Source organism: Hippoglossus stenolepis, chromosome 19 (genome assembly GCF_022539355.2).
Source record: "Hippoglossus stenolepis isolate QCI-W04-F060 chromosome 19, HSTE1.2, whole genome shotgun sequence".
Classification (NCBI taxonomy): Eukaryota; Metazoa; Chordata; class Actinopteri; order Pleuronectiformes; family Pleuronectidae; genus Hippoglossus; species Hippoglossus stenolepis.
In genome coordinates this window covers 4699518-4724073 of record NC_061501.1, presented here as the reverse complement: position 1 = coordinate 4724073, position 24556 = coordinate 4699518, and the positions used below count along the sequence as shown (strand labels likewise).

At 44.9% G+C, this 24556-nt stretch overlaps 1 protein-coding gene across 2 annotated transcripts in view; it reads left to right on the top strand.

Moving 5' to 3' along the window:
* The first annotated feature begins 2533 nt into the window (after positions 1-2533).
* Positions 2534-24556, top strand: part of nrp1a (neuropilin 1a) — a 60164-nt gene continuing 38141 nt past the window's right edge. For both annotated transcript variants that reach the window (XM_035142760.2, XM_035142759.2), the window contains exons 1-4: positions 2534-3182; positions 4484-4930; positions 6156-6330; positions 22995-23176. In XM_035142760.2, coding sequence (XP_034998651.1) covers positions 4864-4930; positions 6156-6330; positions 22995-23176 — 424 coding nt within the window. In that variant the 5' untranslated portion in view covers positions 2534-3182; positions 4484-4863. The remainder of the gene's footprint in view (positions 3183-4483; positions 4931-6155; positions 6331-22994; positions 23177-24556) is intronic.

The window sequence follows — 24556 nt, the reverse complement described above, 5'->3', positions numbered from 1 at the left end:
TTTCGGAATATATTCCCCCATTCAGTGCTTTATCGTCAGTGGTGGAGATTTTCTTTTTCCTGTGGACATTCTTTGGATTCTGGAGCCCATAATGTACAATTCACTCATGAACTGTTCAGGAAGGGCCTTCATGCTCTGAATGGAAACATCATTTATCCTGTGTCTTTCTTCAATTTGTCACCTGTCAGTAACGTCCAATCCAAATTAGCACAAACAAGTGTTAAATCATGTCTGAATTCTCGACCACTAACTCCAGAAACTGACCTTCAAGCAGAGACGCAGGCACAATGCTCACTCTGACTTTTTGCCAAACGGTTTGAACCTGAACATTTCACTCTGACTCACTCACTTTGGTGAATAAAGGGCAGGCTAATGAAATCAAGTCCGCTGCTCACAGGAGCCATAAAATGTCTGCTTTTGTACCAGAGCTAATTATTCATCGGGGCTTTACTAAAGATTAGTGCGGATAAATATGAAGAAGCAAATCCTTTAAATGGCTCTTTTATTGTTCCCCTACAATCCCCCCCTCATTTTAGATATGGCACAGGCAGGCACCCTTGTGAAATGACTCTAAGCCATTGTTCCTGTGTTATCCTGAAGACACGAAAGGCTAGTTAGTGCTGCCTTTGATAGAGATGCCCGCCACCATTTTAACATTTGCGTTATCAGCGAGGCAGAGAATTGTCAGGGCTGGGATGGGAATAAAGCCACTCGATCCTCGGTCTCCCTCTCTCTAGGAATGAAAAATAATAATGTGCCGGGATTGTAGGCTTATCTTGCTCTATTGTACCACAAAAACTTTTCAAAGAGACATCTCAATACATGATGTGCATAAAACATGTCATCCCCCTGAATTGAAGAGCTGCTTGCAAGAGGGCAACTCAGTGATTTGCTACGTTTTAGAACAGGGAGATGATAACATGTAACACACCGTTAGAATTATTATTACACCGAAAAGAAGACGAGAAGTGTTAAGGCTGATGCATGGGAAGACTGGCTAAAAAAAAGATTTATATAATGATTATATCCACAGAAACCTTTCATCAGTGCACTTGTTTGTAAAACCAGCTGTGGAATCTCAAAGGCAAAGAGTGAGGTGAGCCTGAGGAGAAACGGGTGGTTCTCTCAGTGTTGGGAGAAGTTTGTTCTTCAGGGCTTTCTGCCAGAAAAAAGTTGAGGAAAAACAGCTTTCAACAGTTTGGTTTAGTTAAAGCAACAAAACTACCATGTTATGTTTGTGAAAAGTTCATGGTTTGGGGGGTTAAACAGACCCTGTCAAAACTTTACCCACATGCAAAGGCTTTTTTCTTGAAGTCTTGAAGGGAGCCTTCTCCTATGTGCTGCTCACCAGCTCTGATGCCCCCTACAGGGCAGAAGGCTCCTAACCACAGAGACCTGCAGCTGGAAGCCTCCAGTTATTACAGTCGATTGTGCTACAGCAGCAGAGAAGTCTGTGTTCTAGGCTGAATCCTCAAGGCCTGGTGACAGAGGTTGGAGAAAAAAGGATTGGGGAACTTTCAGCTAAATGACGAATCCTGTTTCAGTTCCTCTCACAGGGGAGTTGCACAATGGCAAAAAAAAATATGAATGGGTGTTTTCAATAGAAGTTTCACTGTCTCTACTGTGAACTCTAAAAAACATCCACTTTCATAATGAGTTATATCAGAGATCTCTCAAGGCCTTCTCTGAAATAAGGGGTGTCAAATGAATGCACTAATTGAGAGGGTCATTCATCTTTGAAACTGTGGAGACTCCTGCACTAACATAGTTCCTCCTCTTTTTTAGACCTCTGGAATCCTTCTGTGTCACCCTTTTATATCCATATAGTCCACGGTGTCACCCCAAGAGTCAATTTGTCCTCCAAAAGTTTGTATTTGATTCTTATCACTGCTTTAATCAGGGACTTTATTTTATTCATCGTTTCCATGGTTTACTTACTTGTGTGGATCCACTCACTGACATCTATAATGTCAATGAATCCCTGATCGTGTACAGAAAGACATATGCTGTCATTCATGCGTCTGTGTGTATTTTTGGTGCAGGCTGAGATGGGTGACAGACACACAGAGAGAGAGAGAGAGAGCAGCTTCTTTGTTCATGGAGACAGCACTGTGCACTCAGTGAGTCCCGTGGGCCCCTAAAGGCTCCCAGAAACCAGTGCATCAGCCCATATAGGCCCTCTACAGTATCCTTATGACATTGCTGGGACTTGAAGTGATGCTCAGCAGAACTTCAAGCACTTATTGTGTTTTATTGAGATCACTTTAATTATCCTATCATGGCCACTCGTGTATGTAGTTACAGGTTTGCTGGATGTCTGTGTTCTATCGGATTTCTACACTTCCACATAAGGGCAGATAAGAAAGAGTGTGCGAGTGACTCAGGGTACAAAGATGGATTCACGCACAGTGCAGATGCAGACACGTCATCGGGTTATAGCGCATTTCATGTCTGTGTGACTTTCTGACTCGTCCAGCAGACAGACCGGTGGAGGCAGCTGGGGGGGGGAATCTGCATCTTGATTGCGGAGACACCCCCTCCACTTACCAGCACACACGCACGCACGCACGCACACAACCACGCGCGCCCTCGTACTCATCCCTCGTAAAGGGGCGTGTGGCGCTGGCAGGGACTCAAACCCTCTGCTTGTGCATCAGCGGAGGAGCCGAGAGCCGTGGCGCGCGGAGACACGGACGCGGGGGGGAAACTTACAATAGATCTGAGACGACTTTTCCCTTTTTTTTGTATCTGTTCTTGTTTCCCTCCCCTTGGCATTTTGTTTGGGACTGTCTACTTTGCTCAACACTGACCGGGGTGTCACTTATTGTGGCTGCGCTGAATGGGAGCGAGCGAAACAAGGAGAGCCGGAGAGATCAGCGGGGAGGAGAGTGGTCTGCACGCCGAGAGGAGAGCGCGAGTCTCCGGGCTGCGGCTGTGCGTCTGTGCGCTGTAGGGACCCGCAGGACCGGGTTGGAACCGGCCGCTGTGGTGGTTCCACTGCTATTTCAAGAAAAGGGGTGTTTGAGGAATAACTTGGACTTGGTTTTGAGGGGACGATTGTGGTGACATTTGCTCAGCAGAATCGGAGGAAGCCCATCGGGTCGCACACTCTGCTCCACGCATGTTGGAAGTGGAGAGAGGAGGGCTGGATGCCTGCGGGTTTGCGAGTCCTCAAGGCGCAGGTGAATGCAGCTCTTTTTATTTGACTCATGCGTAAGATTGAAAAAAAATCCATCTTAGAATAAATTGATTTTCATCATTTTATCATGTAGCCTACAGTGTTACACATCTACCTGATATGATCCCACTATTGTTTCAAGCCTCATTATGTTTTAGTTTTAAAATGTGAAAATTACAGCATGTATATGCTCTTAAAAGTAATTTTCTTCAGAACATACCATCATGTGCACTGTGTCTGTGCAGCAGTGTTACTGTACAGGGCTGCATGTGCTGATGGAGGTTTCTGAACACAAGCCGGCTCCTCTCTGGGTTCTTTTTCTTTTTGTGCACCATGACCGTAAGGGCAGCCTGAAGTCAAAGACCCCCACGCTCCTTTAATTTACGCTTTAATTGATTTTCCCTAAATTACAAAGTGCCACTTTTAATGGTGTCACTGCTGTGGAGCAGGGATTTAACCGTCGGCGCATCTGGGGAAGCTACTGGCGCATACATGGAAATGACCCGGAGAAATAAGGAACTGTTTAAATTATTGTTCTTTTTCTATTGTTTAGATCCTGAGTAAAATCAATTGTGCTAAAAAATACACAGCCTATGGATATGTTTCTATCTAAGCTGGGGAATCATTCGTATGGGGGACAGATGGATTGGGAGGCGCAGGAACTTCTTTTTATAGGCACTACTTCAGTTTGTCACATATAATGATGAGTCCCAGATAGAAGCGGAGGAGGACATCCAGAGGAAATACCCCTACAGTATTAGTCATAATCCACACTTGCAATTCCTAAAACTTGATATGCTTTATCGCTTCGCATTTTCTCCAAACATCCCAAAAATCTTCAATATTTGGGGGGGAAATATTCCTAGAGGGAGTCACGTTGTGTTACTACATCTGCCATTTATGTGCAGCTCCTTTTTGTAAGGGAAGATAGGGGGAGGAGGGAGGGAGGGAGTGAGTGAGTAAAAGAGAGAGAGAGAGAGAGAGAGAGGGAGACAGAGAGTCATGTCACTTAACGGACTGCTGGCGCTCTGTGACTCAGTGTGCTGCTCCGCGTTCATATAAAGACGCGCGGCTTCCACCCACTATAGGTTAGAGCTGTTTGTTATCAAGTCATATACACCTCCTCCAGCGCCACCACTCTGATTCTACAGAGGTGGAGTGGTCTCAGTTTTTGGGGGAAGCGGTGTCTCTGAGCCACAACACTCGTGTTTATATCGGTTAAACCCAGATTCGGGAATGTCCGTTACGCACGGCAGCGGCAAGCATTCCTAACCTGCTCTGCATCTGTTTCCTCCAACTCCGCAGCCAAGGATTACCCACAGCCCGGCCATCGTTTGATGGACTAAGGACACAAATCAAGAGCGGTGTCATTTCTCTATCGTTTCTTCGTGCGCTTTGGTGTCTTTGGAGAGGATATGGCACGGCCGGCACTGGAGAGGGGAGCGCAGCCGGCACAGGCGAGAGGAAACCGGAGCTGAAGGACAGGATGCCAGCGACCTGAGCCCGCACTCAGATCACTCCCGACCGCGCTAAAAGACACACTTTCTGCTTTTATCTGACGAGTTAAGCGGAGAACGAGAAGAAGAATACTTACCAAAAACAAAAAAAAGACGCTTTTGGAGGAGTTTAATTTTAAAAGTTTTTTTGTATGCGTAATTTTATTTTTGGGGTGATTAAAAACAAGGATGCATTGTGGATTAGTCTTGATCCTGTTCACGGGAATCCTCTTGGTGGTCAAGGCTTTCAAAAACGGTAAGTGTGACATCTGATATGTATTTAAGTAAATCTTTTATGTACACTGCAAGGCTACTAATCCCAATATTTTTTTAAAAGATAAGCTCGGCCTGATCCCCACTGATCTCCTGGCAAACCCGCAAGTCGCTCACCTGCCCAGTCTACCAACACGGGGAAATAAATCTTAGTCTCCGTTAGTTCTGTCGACTTCTTGCTTAACGCGTTTTTAGAGATTGCATTGTCTCTCTCTTTTAACAGTGTGTTTTTATATTTGTCATTGTTTGACTTTTTATTGAATAATTAAAATATTCCATACAATTTTCTTGGAATAGGCTTTGGTGGAGTTTAGAGTAAAGGCTTTGTTTATCTCCTATTATGCCACTTAAATCTTAAATGACTTTACTTTTATTTACTCAATATTAATTTCAGATTATTTGTGAGACCTTTTAGAAAGGTTTTCTTAATAATTCAAATCGGTTTTCGTTCAGCAGTAGTGACCAGCGGTAGTTTCCAAACTCTGGTGTTCACAAAGTCAGGCCAATTTCTGAACTTCCCCAACTTCTATATTCTCGCAGCATCAGTTTCGTTTCAACCTCGCGCTGTCCCTCCTTGTTACTCGCTTGATTCCGTCAGAGCAGGTCAGGCTGGAGCAGCAGATGCTGGAGACCTTTATAATGAAATGATGAATAGAAGCGCAAATGAAGATGTATGCGAGCAGCGGCAGCAGTGGGCCTCTGGAAAACAAAGGATTGTTCCTTTTGCACTGTTTCAAGAGATTTAAAGGAATAGCCCGTAGGACTTTGTGACTTTTGGCTTCAGCAGAACTAAAGTTTCCTTGAAGTGTTTTCCTTTTATTTGGACTGTTGATAATTTACAGCAATTTCTAAACAATGATAAAAACTTCTCATTTTATTACTGTGTGTAAGTGCCTCAATTAAACCAGTGTCTACTTCATGGGCTCAGTGTTATATTCTAATTTTATTAAAATTATTGTTAATGAATTGTAACATATATATTTTAAATATAATAATGACAATAGAGAATAACAAAGTGAATCGACACTGGGATATTTTGAGACATTCTTAGATAGTTAGATGAGGGTGTTTGTGTGTGTCATTGTGTGTTTGTGTGTAGCACTAAGCTGAACAAGATTTCCGTTTGTATTGTTGTGGTGAACGTGTTGTTTTCTCCTCCTCCTGTTTTTAAAGAGTTTCTTTTTTTTTTTCCCCACTCCGCTCTGCAGATAAATGTGGAGGCAACATCAGAATCTCAAACGCCAACTACCTCACGTCGCCCGGATACCCCATGTCTTACCCCCCCTCTCAGAGGTGCGTGTGGGTGATATCGGCGCCTGGCCCTCACCAGCGGATCCTCATCAACTTCAATCCGCATTTCGATCTGGAGGACCGGGAGTGCAAGTAAGAGCACCACCACTTCTTGAATATGCAAAGCAGATGTGGTTTTTGGCCCCTAACACTAATTCATTCATTCAATCCCTGGGTCCTCCGTCTGATTTTGAAGTTGGTTTAATGAGGGATAGAGTGAAGCCTCTTATAAACATTGTTAATCTTACTTTATTTTGTTTCTCAACAATTGGATAAACAATCTAACGGTATTAGCAGTTGAACAACCATCTAAAATACATTGTTTAAAAGTACATATCATTGAACTCTTACTTTATTTTGGGAACCACAACAGGAGAATAATCCAAACACACAATAACATACGATTTCTTTGTGTGTGCTGGGTTGTTTACATGTGTGTTTGTCTCATGTACATGCGAGGTTTATTGCATTTATGTGCGTGTGTGACTCTCGTGCCTCCCTTTCCCCACATGCCTATTGCACATGAAACTGCGCCATCTAGTGTTCACAGCCTCTCTGAAAGTGTGTTAATGTGATCTGGCTCTGGCACCACTTAGGGCGCCAGGAATGTCTCACCCCTACCATTTGGTTTTGGAATGTCCTCGCTTCTCCTCCTGGTAGAGTGAAGTCATTGGGGCATATTGATTTGAAGTGCCGTGCTTATGCAGAAGGCATCGGGGAGAGAGCGTGTGGCGAAAAAACCCACCAGAGGCCATTAACTGTCGCTATTCTTTATGCTGCACGGAAAAGAATGGCCATCTTAATAAGGCATTCGCTTTCATTTTCCCTCTTAAAATCCCATTATTCTCCAAACAAGTGAGACATTCCAAGAATTGGTGACATTAAAGAACAAATCTCTTTTTAAATCAGCTCTCATTCTGTTAATGTCAGAGTTGGAAAGAAGGACAATTATCTGCCCTCTCTTGGATTTGTTTTTACTTCGGTATTAACTCAAATGGAGGACAAGTTAGCCCTTTTAAGTTAGATTTATTAGTTACTACCGATCCGTATTTGACTTGTAGCCACAAACTGTCACCTAGCGAAAGGCTAAGCAGCTAACCTGCTGTCAGATAGATAGTTTAAGCAGATGAAACCGGAGACAGACAGTAATGTGATGAGCCTGTGTCAGTGTGGGTGCCCCGAGGTGAGCCTTGCCTGGGCAGACCGCCTCCCTCTGATTGCCTGTCTGTGTGTCTGTGATTGTGTGTGGTTTTTTGTGCGTGTGTCGGTGCCTCTGCCCCGCTCCGTCTCAGCTGTTTGTTTACGCTGCAGGGCTCGGGAGAGTACAGGGCTTTGCTGGATCTTGTTACTGAATCCCCGTTCCACCCAAAAGCTGGACCTTGCGCTTCTTTTGTGCTCCTTGAATGGCTCCTGGATTGGTTTGCAGGGTTTGGTTATTTTCCCTTTTTAATCCCAGATTTCATTCCCACTTTAACCTTCCTTCACTGCTGTCAGAGATTTATGGCAGATTGAATGCCGCTGTCTTTTCGAGGCAGGCTGCTCCTTCATGCTTCTTTTGGGTCCGATTTCAGCACCAGAGGGACCCTTAAACTGGCCGAGATGCCGAGTTAGAAACGGAGAGCGAGGAAGGGACAGGGGGGGTGGGGGGGTTGCAGTAACAATGCTTGTGCTAATCAAATTAGTCGGGAATGAATTTCCTGTGTCTAAACACACACAGTAAAAAGAATTTAGCCCCGCAGGCTGTAGGAAGGCAGCTTTTTTTCCTGGCTGAAAGGAGGGCGGGCTTTGAGTTTCGCGATCCAATGATGTATCTTTTACAATTAGCTCTGCTCTTTCATTGAGCAGCCGTGTTGTGTGTTGACAGTTCATAAATGTGTTAGCAGATGAAGTTTGTGTAGTCTATGTGTTTGCATATGTGTTTGTATCACTCCTTCTCACTCATCCGTTTTTTTTCTTCTATTTGCATATTTCCTATTTGCATATTAATTACATTTGGAGCAGCCTATGTAATAACAATAGAATGTCCAGAGGACCTTCCTGCCTCGAGGAGCTAACAAAACGGCCCGGGCTGTGAAACTTAAGTAAGTTTCCGATTCATGTGGGCCACTCAAGAGATTGCACCGGAAAACGGGGTCATCCTGACCTCCAGCTTTTTCCTATTTTTAACACGGCGCGCCTTTTCATTTTTATTGTTTTAATAGAGTGGTTTTCACGGAACTTGAGTTTCACTTCACAATACATTCCACCTTGTGCGCCTTCTCTATTTTACTTAGTTTTCTTCCCTAATTTCAAATTATGGGACGTGTAACATGAGGGTATAGGTTATTGTGATAACCGCTGACAAGGCATGTCACTGGTAACTCGATTATACGCAAGAGAATAGTCACTTATACATCTGCAGACAGTAGGGTATGATTTGTTTTGGAGCCATCAGACTCCCTGTCGCAGCTCCACTCACCAAATCTTCCCTTACATAATGGAAACTGATGAGAACCAGAATGGCTTCCTTATCTGATGGACTGGCAGAGTGGGTGGAGGCGCAGGAGGGGTGGGGGTGCGACAATGCATGCTTCAGTGCACTGCCTTGCAATCTAATTAGTGGGCAAATGGAACACACATGTACCACATGTTCCCCAACATGGCTGTTATCAGCAAACCAAACAAGAAGCACTCAAGGTGGTGCTCGTAAAAGAAAAACAACCTTTTCTGAGTGGAGTCTGGCCGCGGCCGTGTTGTTGCACGTGTGCACGGCCCTGGACAGGTTTGTTTGGGGGAGTGCAGAGGCCTGTATCCTGAGAGCTGGAGGAGGAAAACACTTCATCACGGAGATAAGGACACTAAGTGAGCCCTGTGATTCTGAATGCAGAACGTGTTTACCTTCCACGCACCGCTGTAGACTTTCACAGAGCAGAGTTTCAGGGGCCACCCTCTCCACTTTCTCATAGCCAATGAGATAAAAGCGTAGCCGGCATCAAAGCAAATATTTGGAGTCAATTTGCTCTGAAAATCCGTGGAATGAGCATCTGAGCTGAGGTGAAAAACTCAGGTAAATAGATCTGCTTTCGCTCCGCTCACACCCCATGCACCCATTCTCTTCCTCTCCACCATCTGATCAGGTCTGTCAGGCTCATCTGGCTGTGGCAGCTCTTGTCAACTGAAGGAAAAATTGGGGTTTCAGTGGATTTGAGTGTGAACAAGCGACAGACAGATTTCACATGAGGCAGACTGAAGGGCAATATATCCATTTATTTTTACACAAACATTTTCTTATAGTCTGACAAAGTTAGAGCTTCTAGAGTTTTGAACTCACCTAACCTTCGAGAAAGACCTAGAGAGTGTTTGATCCTGAGCTGCAGGCTGTTTTCCCCACCCTCTTCTCTCCTGCTGACATGAAGAGGTGAACCTGCGTTCTATAGATATGATGTACTCCTGACAACATTATGAATCATTGATGGCATCGGATATGCTGACCAGACCAAAAACCAGTTCCCGCACTTCTCTGGCACAGTCTCTTGAAGCCAGCGAGTCAGTCAAGGCGGCATTGTGTTGTTTCAGAGGAGCAGACGAGAGGGGTTAAAAACACAGTGAGATAGTGTCTCCTTCTCTGTCTGGATGGTATTTTTTGGACCTCACAGAAATTCCACTGTGACAGTCCGTGCAGTGGGCGGTGGGGGGTTTCGGAGATGTATGGCAGAGTGATACTAAGCAGTGGAGATATTTGAGGAATGTCTTCTCAAACACCCTTTTGTGGGGGAGATTATGCAGAAAGTCAGCAAAAGTCTCCTGCCTGGCCATGCATCAAAAGTCTGCTCGAAAAGCACATTTCTCTTTTTTTGAATTGTCTCCTTTCTCTGTCCCTTCCACTCCGCTCTCCTGCTGGGCAGCCCCTGTGGAAGGCAAACATTCTCTGCTGTGCACCCTCTACAATAGACATCCTGCCCGCCCTGGCATTCCTGACCAGGCCTGGACTCCAGAGATGACTAACAGGAGCTTGGGAAGGGGGGGGGGGGGTGCAGAGTATTTACCCTGTTCTAGATCTATAGTTGGCTCTTTCTTTCTCATGTGGCATCCCACCAACTCCTCTCATATGTTCATAGTGCAGAACAAAGAGGGCCACCTGTTCCTAAGTGAGAGTGGACAGAGGAGGCTTTAGGGAAAGGATCCTCTTGGTCACTTTCCTTAATTCCCCTGTTCCCCCTTCCACCTGAATAGCAGCAGTGCCCAGATAAAAGCGCAGTGGAGCTTCACAGCTGGGGAGTAAGGAGCTGTGACTCCTCCCTGCATCTGAAAACAGCGGCTTCTCCCCACTCACTGCTCTCTCACGCTCCTCTGCAAGGCAACCATGGGCAAATAAGGAGAAGTGGGCCGTGTGACCATTTATCAGCCGTTGTCATGGAGGAAAATAAATACGGCAGGAACGCAAGGAGAACCTTTTTTTTTAACAAGGCTGAAGGCTTTTAAAGAGGGGAAGTGCTGTGACCTGCAGGGGCCAAGGGGACGAGGCCTCAGAGTGACACGGATTGTTGGAGATACTTATGGCCTGTTAGCGGACGTTTATTTCTGTTGTTGATGTGTGCCTCTCTTCAAAGTGCGTGTCAGAGCACATACACGCTGGGGGAGTTGAAAGCGTCGCCGCGAAATAGGCACAGCAAAACAAAGAGTGCCTACGGCGACACCACTTCTTTTAACTACCAGCTTTGACAAAAGCAGCTGAAATTATGCACCTTGCATTTCCCACAGCAATAGACTCCCACAGCTCACAACAATGGAAATCAAATTACACCTGAAATTACATTGCGCTTGAAAAAAAATAGCTCGTCAAAAGCGTCTCAAAGAGCAGCCCACTTTGAATTTATCTTGTTTGAACTCCACAGCAATTACTCCAAACCCTTGTTTTGTCAGCACGGTAAAACTTACAAAATTACTTCTTCTCTTAAATTGCTGTATGCAATATTTCTATTCTATTTCCTATCTGCAAACATGACCGTTTATGATGCAAGCGAGCCATTCAAAGCGAATGAGAGCTGCAGAGCTGATAAATGTAACGCGTTGACCTTGTTAATTAACCAGAAGGCAGAAAAGACAGGACAGCAGACAGAGATGTTGCATCAGAAAGCCGTCGACCTTCACTGTCAGTACTCTCTCTTCTCCTTCGTCTCTTTGAAACATAAAGGGTTACTCCCTGGCTAATGAGCAGGATTAAAGTAGGTCTGTGCACATGTGTGCCTGCATGCATGCATGCAGTACACGTGTGTGTGTGTGTGTGTGTGTGTGTGTGTGTGTGTGTGTGTGTGTGTGTGTGTGTGTGTGTGTGTGTGTGTGTGTGTGTGTGTGTGTGTGTGTGTGTGTGTGTGTGTGTGTGTGTGTGTGTGTGTGTGTGTGCGCAAGTGACCGTCAGGTTGAGGGTCTTTTTTTTTTCTTCTTCATCTGCCAGTGAAGTGTTTCACCTTGGCTGTGGCTTGGAAGGGCAGCCTGATTGAAAAGCTTTCTGGCTGTGGCATCTGCCATCCTCCCCACTGCTCTGTCACCACTTTGATTCATGCACAACCTGACCACAACCGGGAGGCGAGCCACTCTACCTCACAGCGGGAGGGAGGTCCACTTCACAGTGGAGGAGTAGGGAAAAAAGAAGTGAGTGAGGAAGGGAGGGAGAAGAAGAGAGACAGAGACAAGACAAGGACCGTGCTCATAAATAACCTGCTGGATCCTCAGTCACATATCTGAAGCAGCACAAAAGTATCATACAGTCTCCTGTGTCTGCCTGTTTTGTTTTTCATCTCGATGTAGGAGAGTTAACAACTTGTGTTTGCCAGGAATTGAGTGTCACTAAGCTGCTTCTGGCAAACGGCTGGTGATTTTTTTTTTTCTTCAACGACTTATTTATCTTTCCAAGCCCAAACCGACACAAGTCTCCCTATATGGAAGTTTCTTGTGGAATGGAGTCGCGGCCCACACATCTTAGAGATGTCAGGCGTATGCTCTTTTACTTTTTTATCCAAAACAGATTGCTAGAAAAGGAGCCGTATGGAGAGGCTGGTGATTAGAGGACAACATTTGGTAATCTCAGCTCTCTATCTGGACACGCGTTTATTGACTGTAAGAAAATTCATACTCGTTTCCCTTCCTGCGCCGATGAAAAAGCATTAAACACTGGGGCTGCAATTCAATTACACGTTTCTGTTTCCAAAGGACAGTTGGCAATAAGCACCATCTCCCCCCTCTCTCTGCCTCATATAATATAATTAGCAACAGGTTTTCCTCTCTCGCCTTGTTTTTTCCTTTCCATCAATTGCTGATTTCTCAGTTTATGAGTCTGCATGAGTAAAAACAAGAAGTGATACAGAGGGTGAGTGGATTAATAATAATTTGAATTCATGATATGTAGGTTACAGAGAAATTGCAGGTCGTGGATTACTTTTCAAACACTATCTCCTATGTCTCACCCGTCCACAGGAGAAATGAAAGAGGAGACTCCTTGGTTGAATTGATGAAGGAGTTCTGGATGCTTTTATACATTGTGTCCAGGCTTGTCAGACATGTTTCCTTCAGTGGTCTAACCTTGAATGGGGCTCATGATTTTGATTGATGGGGCTGTGCTCCTATGCAGCCTGTTTTTCCCCCCTAACACCCCGGTGCTTACAGATTCACGAGGGGTGACCGGCAGGAGGGGGCCACAACAACCACACCGTTCTTTACTCAAACAATCAAGCGGGTCCCTGAAGGGCCTCAGGGTGAAGTAAAGTTTGTTTGCAATGGGTAAGAGGGTAGGTAGGTAGGAAGTAAAGCCATGGACTCTCCTGTCTCAGCGCCAGATCCCTGGGGTCATTTTCGGTTACTGTGTTTGCGCTCAGCAGGCTTTGGTGGCCTGCTGGTGTTTCTCCACCACTCAATTCGGCCTGATTCGGTCGGGGTGGCAAGCAGACAGTGATTGATGGGGCGGTACCCCACCGCTCTCTGATTGAGTTAGAACACTCACAATCCCTCGCTTTGTTTGTCCTTCGCTTGATCTCTCCTCACTAAATTGGCTACACTAGTTTTGGTCTTTCTTTTACACCACAGCCACCGTTCCTTTTTTTTTTTCTCACGGCTCTAATTCTTTTGTTCGATGACAGTAATTTTAAAAAAGGAGTGTAAATTTAGCCCCAAGGCAACCGTTTGTGGCATTATCACAGCAGGGTAGTCCTGAAATAGTTATTAGAAGCCTTCATGTCTGGCTCTGTGCCCGGCAAGCCTCTTCCAGAATGACCCCTGCTTGGAACAAGTGACAAGAAGGCTCTGCATACTTACTTACACAATCTCACCAGGAAGCAGAAGGAAATGATACTACTAAGACAGGCATCCTCCCAAGTTGACGGGAAACTTTGATCGTGGGGCCTGTAGTTGGAAGAGTCACCTTGCTCTCCATATGCTGGCCAGGGCTGGCTGGCCATCAGCACTTAGATCAGCCCCGTAATGCCAAGCATTCCGCCCCTCTGCCCGACACCACAGAGGAGATGCACTGCTTGGCATGTGGCCCTCACAGCACGGACTGTTTGGCTTTCAAAGTGCTGCATCATTGGAAAATCTGAGTTCTTTGTTCGAAATGAGAACAATGCAGCCATCAGAGTGAAATGTAGGATGTGGTTTTAAATGGTAGACATTGCACCCAACGGCTGATCCGCATTGAAAGGAAATCTGGCAACAAACGATCAACTGTTCTTGAAAATATGTGTCCATTGTAAAAAAAAGAAAAAAAGTGTATTTTTAACACCATCCCCTTTCCTCTTCCTGTTAAGAACCAGGAAAAGCTTGTCTTGTCTCAAGGTTATTGTGTGGTTTAAGGTCACATGTGTTTGCTGCTGGATGTTTGTGCATGTTGTACACACCGAGGAGGACAATCCCAGTCCTCTACAAGGCTTTTCTCAGGGCCTGCTCTGTCTCCCCTGCTCCCAGCCAAGTGGCTGCATGTCCAGCCAGATGACCGGGTCAGCGAGCACTCAGCCCAGACTGCTCTCTAACCCCTCAACCCCAGCCGCCTCCACAGGCTGCAGGGATGACGAAGAGAAGAAAGAGGAGAGGACACCTGGTGGGGCCAGATGGGTTGTTTAATTGAATAATTCCCAGTGCAGTTATTACCACCATCGCCCTCGAGCCTTCTATCCTTTGCGGAGCCATGTAAAAGAATCTTACAGGAAGCATATGCATCACACCACTGAACCTTGCAGTGTTGACAAATGTTTGCCAACCACCTCTATCAGCTGTTTGCATTTCTTTCTTTTGTTTTATTCCTTCACCGCTTCTATCAACTCACATGCCTTCACACTCTTTCTTGTTTTTTCTATCTCCCTCAGCAGTCAGTCTTACTTACTTCCTGCCCATTGTGGAGAGGAGAGAGTGTTTTGAATGGCACCCAAAGCTTTACCTCCAACTGACCCCTCGCTCAACTCTGCTCCTCCCTTCCCTTCCTCCTCTCCTCCTCTGCTCCTGCTTTCTTTGAACGTGCCCTGCTCCTCTCGCAACACGCACACACATATGGGCTGTGTGTATGTGGTGGGGGGTGCACATTGTCGTTGTTGTTGTTTTTTTCTCGTCAGCCCACATAATGTGAAGTTGTGTAGCGTTCACTCGGCTAATCTAAGTCCCATGCCAAGTTCATTGGGTCACTGGCTCAAGGTTGTTTATGGTCATGCACACGTTTCCTCATGTTCCCTCTTGTCACATGGTTCCAGCGCACTGAACCATAATCATGTGCATCCTACACATGTAGTCATGAACAGGATATCCTGTGATAACCTGAAAGAACCTTCATTTTTATGCTTGACTCAAAATAAATGTGATATTGTTCTTGGACGATCAGCGTCATGATTCAGGTCTTTTCTGAAAGGTAACTCCAGATCATTTTAAAAGATATTATCCGGAGGTGTATGTGAGAACGCAAATGTTGGAGTCAGTTGCTGTGGACATTCTCTGGAGTTTCTTCTGCCAGCCCCTTGTTAAAATGGATAAAGTCCCCATGTGAGAACACAGCAGGAGATTCTCCTGAAGATTCACTGTGCATTGACTGACCAGAGAATCTCCTGCCGTGTTTTTCATATTTGAAAGGCAATCTCCGGAGAATTTATGGACCCCATTGTGCGGACATTCTGGAAACAGCTCATGTGATGACTAACAGAGCTTCAAACAGGGTTTTATTTGTTTCACCAACTTTCATTTAGTTTGTAATGGGAATGAATGAATGTAGCTGTGTTTGATTTGCTACAGGCAGAATGGACTTACATCAAGGCAGCTAATTTGGTCCCAACTGTGTTGATAATAGCACTTAAATGAAGCTTTCTGAATTGTTTTCTCTAGGTCGTGCTCGCTGGTTTACACCGGTTGCGTCATGACGCTTTGTGCCCTCAGAATATGTATATGGTAGTTTGTTTCTCAGAGGTGATTCACATGGGAGCTGTGCCAAATAATATCACGTCTGCCGCTCCTGGGCAAGGGTGTAATGTTATGAGAAGTTCTCAAACGTATATATAGTGAACTGCGATGCAGGCTATGGGTGTGTTGAGTCTTCATTATACAGTCAGTCTAGTATAGGCTGCCTTGTGCTCCCTCTGCGCGGGGTGTGCATGTATCCATGCAACTGAGTCCCATAGGAGCCTCTGAGAGGGAGTAAGTGACGAGAGCGGGGAGGGGACAGTTTGTTTAAAAGACAGTATCAGGCCCGATATACCACATTGTCCCCTTTCTCCCAGTGCCCTGTTATTTTTACCCTTGACTTCTTATTGTTGTGACGACGAAGCATCATCTGAGCCGTGCCGCAGACCCCTGTGGAGGAGTCTCTCGTCTCTCACCTCTGCCTGCCCTCCTCTCCTGTGTAATCTAAGATCCTCTCAAATGTCAAGGTGGGACAAATGGGAGCCATTCCCTCCTGTAATGGCCCCAGAAATGGGCCGGAGTGTTTCTCTTTCCCTCCCTCTCTTTGTCTCTTTCCTCTTTCAGAAAACACGCGGGCCTTTTCATCCCTTTCTATCTTATTGCGCTGCTTTCTTTCTTTGTAGCTTTCAGACTCTCATAGCAATTTCCTGCTTTTCTTTTTTGGCCTTTTGTAAATTGAATCACAGAGTTTCTGGCTCTGTTGTTTTAATATGTTAAAGCTGTTTAGAACTGGGTGTAGCACTGACATATTGCATAACGGCTCTCACTCAGAATCACATATAATAAGGCCATTTCATCACTGTGGCTTAACTTCTAAGAAGTGTTTCTAGAAATTTAGCCCAAGGATTTGTGGTTTCATTTGAAGAATCCTACATTCAGAGCCTGAATATTCATATCTGCACACTAAGATAGATACATATGGAGCGCTGCTGTATGCTAAGCAATTTCATTTCTGAAGCTCACTGAGCAGAGAAAAAATAATAAATGTGTATTTCCATTTTGCCGAAGGCAGTTTTCAAATTTATTGTACTTATTCTCGCTGTATTCATGATAAGAAGATGTGCGATAGGAGAGAAAACTGTGGCTACTTGGGATATTCCCAACCCTGCTTACCATTGTAGCTATTATAAACAGCTTTCATACAGTCTGTTGAACTTTTCACATCAGCAGTGAAGTATTTTTTTACCTATTAAAAAAATCCAAAAGAAGAATATAATAATATAATCAAAATGGCAGCTTGTAATTTTGTACTGCATTCATAGATGGGGTATTAACACATAAATACATGCTGTGGTCTTACAATATTTAATTTATCAGTTAAAAGCAGACATTGAGAGGTATTTTATAAAGAAATGAACATTCCATGTTTAGAACATTTCTTCAAAAGAATGTTATTTAGAAATACCCTTTGCAGCTTAACAACCATTTATTGTTGCTGTCATCTGGGGGTTAATAAGATTTTTCCAGCTTCAGCAAAAGGACCTTTGTGAAAAATGCAGTCAAGGTAGTTCTCTGGGAGCAGGAATCACACATTTTGGAAGCATCACAACAAACAGTTTTGTTTCAAACCAGTCAACAGCTTAAAAGAAAATGCTGAGACCTTTGATTATCTTCAAGTCAGCTGCGTTAGGCCACATAAGACACATGGCTATGTAACAGAGAGCATTTTTATCCCTACTCTTATCTTATAGTCTCACTTCTATAATCCCATTATTGTGACCTATTTGTCACGACTTGCAGAAAATCCCCCCGTAGGGTAGAAACCTCCCTCGGTCTATCTGTCCTTATATTTCTGAATAAATGAGTATTGTGCATGTTGCAGAGGGAGAGGGATGCAATAATTGAGCCTAAATAGCCAAATTCATTAATTTGATTGTTGGCGACAGCAGACCTCTCGACAGTGTAATTAGGAAAGCTAATGGATGGAGGCATGTTAAATCCATCAATGCTAATGATAATTGCTGTTTGGGAAAGCGACACTGCTCCACAAATGTGTGGCCAAGGCCGCCACAAAATCAGAACCAGCCACGATATCTAAAAATATGACAGATCTGACTCTCGCCGTGTGGGGGTGACACCCAAAGAGGCGCGTTGGACGGGTGCAGCTGGGCCGTCTGGGCGGGTAATCTACATCTTTTCATCCATCTTTTTTAACTTCAATCCATCCATGTGGCAGGGAGGCGGTGAGCAAAGCAATCATGTCCCTCTCCCCTCACCGACAAGGAACCACTTCTGAACCCATCAGCTCTGATTGGGCGGTGGTTTATCCTGCTCGGTGGGTTGGCACGTTCTGTGGCCGTCTTTTTTTGCGGATTCAGAAGTAGAGATCAGTGCAGAGATTGATAGCTTAAAAAAAGCTCCCAAAGTTTTCATGCCTCATGGTCAAGCTGGTTTAATGATGAGGTCTCTCCCTTCAATAAAAATTCTTAACAAGGGTTACCACTGGGGTTAATGTTTTTAGCTTGGACCTGGTTTACGGCCCCGTTTATTTAGCTCTTCCTCGTCTGTCCAGGCAAGCTGACGTTTGGGTCATTACAACTGGACTGGCTCTGGGGAGGAAGAGGGAACTTGTTATTCTAGTTCGGGTTAATGAATGTCACATGCAAGAAGGGGAGGGGGCAGTGTGGGAGGGAAAGCGGAGAAAGAGAGACCATTTTATTGCAGTGATATGTCCCCTCCAGGCTTGGAAAAAGTAAGTCGCAGATCAGCTTGTCTCGGGCCCCATTGTACAAGCATTAATGATATTTTCCGGGAGCCCCAGTGACAGTTTGTTAGCGGGGACTCATTAACACCTGAAGTCTCCGGCTGGAGTTTTCTGACAGCTGACAACAAGGTCCTTTTATCCTGCTAAGCCTCCATGGGCCTCCCAGAGCCGTCCCAAGCATGTTGTTCAGGCCTTTCCACCTGTGTTACTTGGAGATGTTTTGACGTGTTGCAGGTGACATGTTTTCATGCAACAGCAATATTATACCGTGACAGCCACAGAAAAAACGGAATGCCAGAGAAATGCATCAGGCATTTGTTCTACACGCAGCTCAGCAAGAGAGTAATGACACAAAAAGAGCTCTTGTTCTGGGGCTTTCCACAGAATGCTTGAGCTTATAAATGGTCTGATTAAGAAATTTAACCAACTGTTTGAGGCTTATACAGTCCGTCATAGCATTATTCCATTGCCTCAGATTGTATTTCTTTTTGTAGAACCATATCAAGCAGACATTTATAGAGGGAGGACAGATTATTTCCATGGGAAAGCTTCAGGCAATATAACTGTTATATTGTTAGACCAGTGGTTTGTCGCCTTCTCTTTGGCTTTGCAATGAGGGCTAATGTTCTCGTTTGACACTGGCGGATTGCTTTCTCTCTGTGCCTGAAGAAAGACGGCGAGCTAATACATTTGAATCGGTGAAGCGAAGGTCGTAGAGAATTACATTCGCCGCCCCCCGCCCTGCATCACCCCCAACCCCTCTCTCTTTTTTTTCCCTCTTAATTTCCCCACTGGATTGGCAAACCATTTTCACTATTAGCACTGTGTTAGGTGGCTCACTGTATGTGTGTGTAATCATCTGTGTATGTGTGTTGTGGTGTGCTGACAGGCCCACCCACACCCAAAGCAGACTAGACAGATAAATAGGTGCATGGCTTAACTGGATTCTATTGTCATGAGGAATAAGAACAACAACGGCAGCATCAAAAAAAATCACCACACAGGCCCCTGAGAATCTAAGTTTAACTTGACAGGACAGGAGGACATAGTTAAGAGGCAAAAACCCGAAAACGTGGGACCATGTGGGGCTTACAAGTAGGCCGTGTTCTTGTTCTTCTTTTGGAGATTGTTAACTGTCCTCCATCTTCCCCCAAAGACTCCCAACCCTAGAAGCAAGTCCCCACAGGTGTTTAGAGAAAAGGATTAGAGCTACATTTAACACAACTGGCAACAGGAGAGCCTTTCATAGGCGTCAAACTGCCCCGCCAAGCGTTTCCCATAATGTCTTCCAGATGATAAGGGCCTGGATAAAGTGTGTGGACCTACTGGTGCAGAACCACTGGAGTTCTGGCACACACACCAGTCATTTAGTCACAAATAGAGATGTTTTAGAGGTGTCGCCTTTCTTAGAGCGCGGCAAGGACCCCCTCTCCAAGGCATATTCTCTCCTCCATCTGCATCCTGTCTCCCACGGCGCCGCCTTTACGAGGACCATGCGTGCTGATAACGCACCAGGGTGAAAATGCAATAAACAGCTTTTCTGGAGGTGCGACGAGTTGACAAAGACGCAACAATGAGACTATTTCTCTCGTTTGGATGATGAACAAAGACTCTGTGAGGACAGGCTAAATGAAAGCATGAGCTGATTGGCTTCTGTCCATATGCACACATATGATTTTGAGCTGTTCACACACTCGTTTGCACATATATCATGCATATGTGCACAGAAACAACAGAATCACACACAAAAACACTTGCTCAGCTCCTTCAGCTGTACTGCAGCTTGCTCTTCTCTCCCTCTTCATCTCAGCGATGCATCTTAGCATCAATTTTTTAGGCGTCTGGCAATGCTCAGCTTTTGGCAGTTGCAGGGGAGGAGTCAGATAGCTGCAGAGACAGAGGCTCTGAGGTGAATTATAAGTCTGCTGATAGAGCAGAGCAGACCCGCAGAAAGATTGATGCTCTCTGTTGTGAGCTGTGAACCGAGGGAAGGAGAGGAGAGGTGGAGGAGAGGAAGAGTGGGAGAGGAGAGGAAGAGTAGGAGATGGAGAGGAGAGGAAGAGTAGGAGAGGGAGAGGAAGAGTAGAAGAGGGAGAGGAGGAGAGGAAGAGTAGAAGATTGAGAGGAGGAGAGTAGAGGGAATTGATTTCACCAACAGAAACAATTTGGGGAAGAAAACTTACTGCTGCATCTTTTTCTAATCTGTTTTGATAAATACTGGCCCATTTATTGCAGACAGTAACATAAGACATTCAAAAATACCTTTAATTCAATTTTGACTCAAAAAACTTAACTGGTGACTTAACTCGACAATGACAACATTAGAGCAGAAACACGATCCCTGCTTCAGGGGAGGCCTTTAAACTAAATAATGAGAAACTCCCTGGCCGTGAAGCCGTGAAGCCGTGGAGGAGGATAACATTGTAAACACCATGTGAAACTAGTATATTTTTTACCGAGCTGCAGCTGATAAAGAAGCTGAAACAAAGTGGTACTTGTGAAGGCCGTGCTTCTGAAATCCCAGCAAAGAGCAACGAGGAAAAAGCCAAATAACTCAAGCAGGGGATTTCACAGAGCAAGCAACAGAAATGAAAGGACTGGGCTCCTGAAGGATTTTAAGCAGTTTGAACTGAAGTGGAGGGAGCAATATATTCTCAGTTTGTGATGAAAGTTGTAATGCAGCTTGAATGTCTGTATGAGCGGACTGGAGCTGGATATATCAGGGCACACAGGCAGTTGTTGGATTGGATTTACAGACTGCAGTTCTCCTGCCACATACAGAACCAATCCTTCAACCTGAGGCGCTGAAATTTAAAGAGACAACGAATAAGAGGAGACTCATGTTGCATGTTGACAGCTCCATATCACCTCAGATCACTGTACAGAAAGACGAGGGAAGTCATCCATCCACCCATTCTTCTTTGCAACATTTGTCTCTTATGTCCAACTCCACATTTAGTTACACTCGGTCTTTCCCCCGGTTTTGCTGACTCCCACCACAGGCCGTAATAATTCCCCACCTCCCCAAATCCCCTCTGGCAATTTAATTTCTGTTCACTGAATTTGAAGCAGGTGAAGGAAACCATTTTCATACGAAAAAAGTCCAAAACGGTGCGTGTGGAGACATGTCGAGGCCCACCTCAGGGACCTCACCCACCCTGAGCCATCATTCAAAGTGTAAATCGCCTTTTTGTGCAAAATCCTGTGAATTAAGTGAGTTCAGAATCGTTAAGGAGGTGCAATGTTTTGACAGTAATTTAGGAATCAAATAAAACTGTGAAAATAGGCCCCTTTGCCCAGAGGGCACATATTTTCTGAGGAAACAGAAGGCGCATTTGTACGACTAAATGTGCCTGCTCACCTGTTGCACATTATACTTAACATACATTAAAATGTATTAATGTAGTACTATGTGTGGATTGCATTTTTTTTTTTTCAACTGGTTGAAGAACGCGGCAGCAGGTCATCAGGGTTTGGGCAGGAAAATGTTTGATAAGTGGCGTGCATAGCTGAAAACTTGGCGTGAACAGACGTTATGGGCAATTAGGATCCATGGAAACCTGAACCAGAATCTGCTTTGAGAGGGGAGCTCGCCTCGTCACTCACAGTCAAAACACAGCACGGAAAAGTCATCTAAATCATCGTGCAAACACACACACACGTGCAGGCGCTGGAGTAGAACCAAGTCCTGCACTTTATGTTCCCTCTTAATAACTGCCTGAAAACATATACAGTGATAACCCGAGGCTGTTTGGACCACCCTCACTGATAGTCACTCTCATTTCTCCTCTGCCATCTTGGTTGGCATGCTAGATTCTGTGTGTGTGTGCTTGAGTGCGTGCGTCAGTTCCCGTTCCCAGTCTCATTTCAGTGCTGTTTTCCTCTTCTGCTCCCAAACTCTGCGACAACTCAATTAGGCGGCTGCTCCCTTCAATAGCCGTAGGTCTGAAATTCCATTTGAATGTGATGTTTCTGTCTGGGTGGGTGTGTGTGTTTAAATAGCTTTACCACCTGCTCTGTCTATACACCACCATTCTAAGCCAAAGGCCAAAATATGATCACTCTCGATTCTCTCATAGTCTCTTAAAGAACAGTCACACACACACACACACACACTGTCAGAGTTCTCCTGAGGTTAAGTAACACATAGACAACTGTTCAGCTGCAGTTCAGTAGTTAAAGCTGTTACGTAAACCTGACCTCAGCACTGTCGGGAGTACAAGACCTGTGTCTGTGTCTCTGTGTCTGTGTGTGTGTGTGTGTGTGTGTGTGTGTGTGTGTGTGTGTGTGTGTGTGTGTGTGTGTGTGTGTGTGTGTGTGTGTGTGTGTGTGTGTGTGTGTGTGTGTGTGTGTCAAGTCGATGTAATGAAATCAAAGCCGCCCACCTGTTCTCACAGTTTTAACCTGAGACCTCATTAGTACACAGTGTTTTATTTCCACTACATTACCTGCACAATATGTTATGTTGCTCTGTGGGTGTGCTCCTGCAAATATGAATGCGTGTGTGTGTGTGAGTGACATACTTGCACAGTATACACAACATACGAGTGATGTTCTAATTCCCAACTCAAGTAACTTTTCAAGAGGACAGGAAAACAAAGAGAACATGCACACTGGGACTGACGTTGCCTCTCTTCCTCTTGTTCAGATATGATTACATCGAGGTGCGAGATGGCGTGGACGAGAGCGGTCAGCTGGTGGGAAAGTACTGCGGGAAGATCGCCCCATCTCCGGTCGTCTCCTCTGGAAACCAGCTCTTCATCAAGTTTGTGTCGGACTACGAGACCCACGGAGCAGGTTTCTCCATCCGATATGAGATCTTCAAGACAGGTGGGTGGATTAATACAGATGAAGCTTCACTTAATCCCAGCTATCTGAAACATATACAGTACAGTACATACAGCATCATAACACCATGGGACATATATAGCTTTCCTTACTTCTACCTGAAGAATCCTATGTTACACGGTACAGAGACCGAAAGAGACCTGTGATGGTCAAAAACAAAATATTACATTCTCTTGAATATTAGAATGATTTGACTTTAGGTGAATCCATCATACCAACAGAGCAGGATAGAATATTAAGTTCCGATAGTGGGTTTTTATGGTTTGTTTGTGATTGAGTCAAGGCACCAGAGCATCAAATTATGCACTCGCAATATGGCAGACAATATGTTCTATTCAAAACCAATGAATCATAGTCACATATGTTCCATAATTGTAGCAGTTTGTATTTCGTGTGAATTATTGCACAATAAGCAAGGACATAATTCACTAAGCTGTGATCCAACTAATGTTGTGTGGAGTGTTGGTTTATCGTCAGATGGCAGGTTAGGACTAACACAGCAAGGACATGAACCTGTCACCATAACTAATCACCAGCTGGTTCTGGAGAAAGTGGACTCAACAATACACTTGTTTTCTGAGTGCTGCTATGGAATTCAGTCACGTTGGAAAACACATCAACTCTGCTACAGACACGCCTGGCATCCAAACTACTCCAAAATGTTTAGCCGCTAAAACGGAGAAGAATCCGTTTTAGTTTGAAAACTTTGTGTTAGTCTGGACGAGCAGAAACTGAGATTGTTCCAAACGATGACGTAGACACTCACCCACTTGCTGATTGGGTCTTTCCGGTCATGACGTAGCCTTCACTGATTCGGCGGCCTCCTATCACATAAACACCTTTTGAAAGAAAACAACCCTGAGGTTACATGTGTAGGAGACAAGCTATTGTCAAGTTATTCCAGCATTTCCTGTTTGCACCCACACACGCCGCCAGTGGTCACGTAATAAGCGTTTTTAGGTGTGTTTGTATGGACGAGGATTAAATCTGAGATGGGGCCAAGACATAAACATAGAAATATGTATGTAGCCTGAGGTTCCTTCCTTCATGTTAATCCTAAAAATAAGACCTCTGGGTAATTCTAGTTGGGAATCGTGTGTGATTAAGTCCACATTTCCTCAGGGGAAGTCTATCTTATCAGAACACAGCATAACACGAGGGAGTACCCTGTTGGTTGGCTGCCTGCTTTGTTTGGACTAAACGAAGCGGGAGGAGGACAACACATATCTGGAGAGTGACTAGCAGGCAGACAGGTGCCACAGACTCCACTTTCATTAATTAACCTCAGCAGCGCTCCATAAGACGGCCCCCGTGACCTCGGAGACAAGATGAATGACTCTGCAAGGTCCCTCCTTCCTTTTA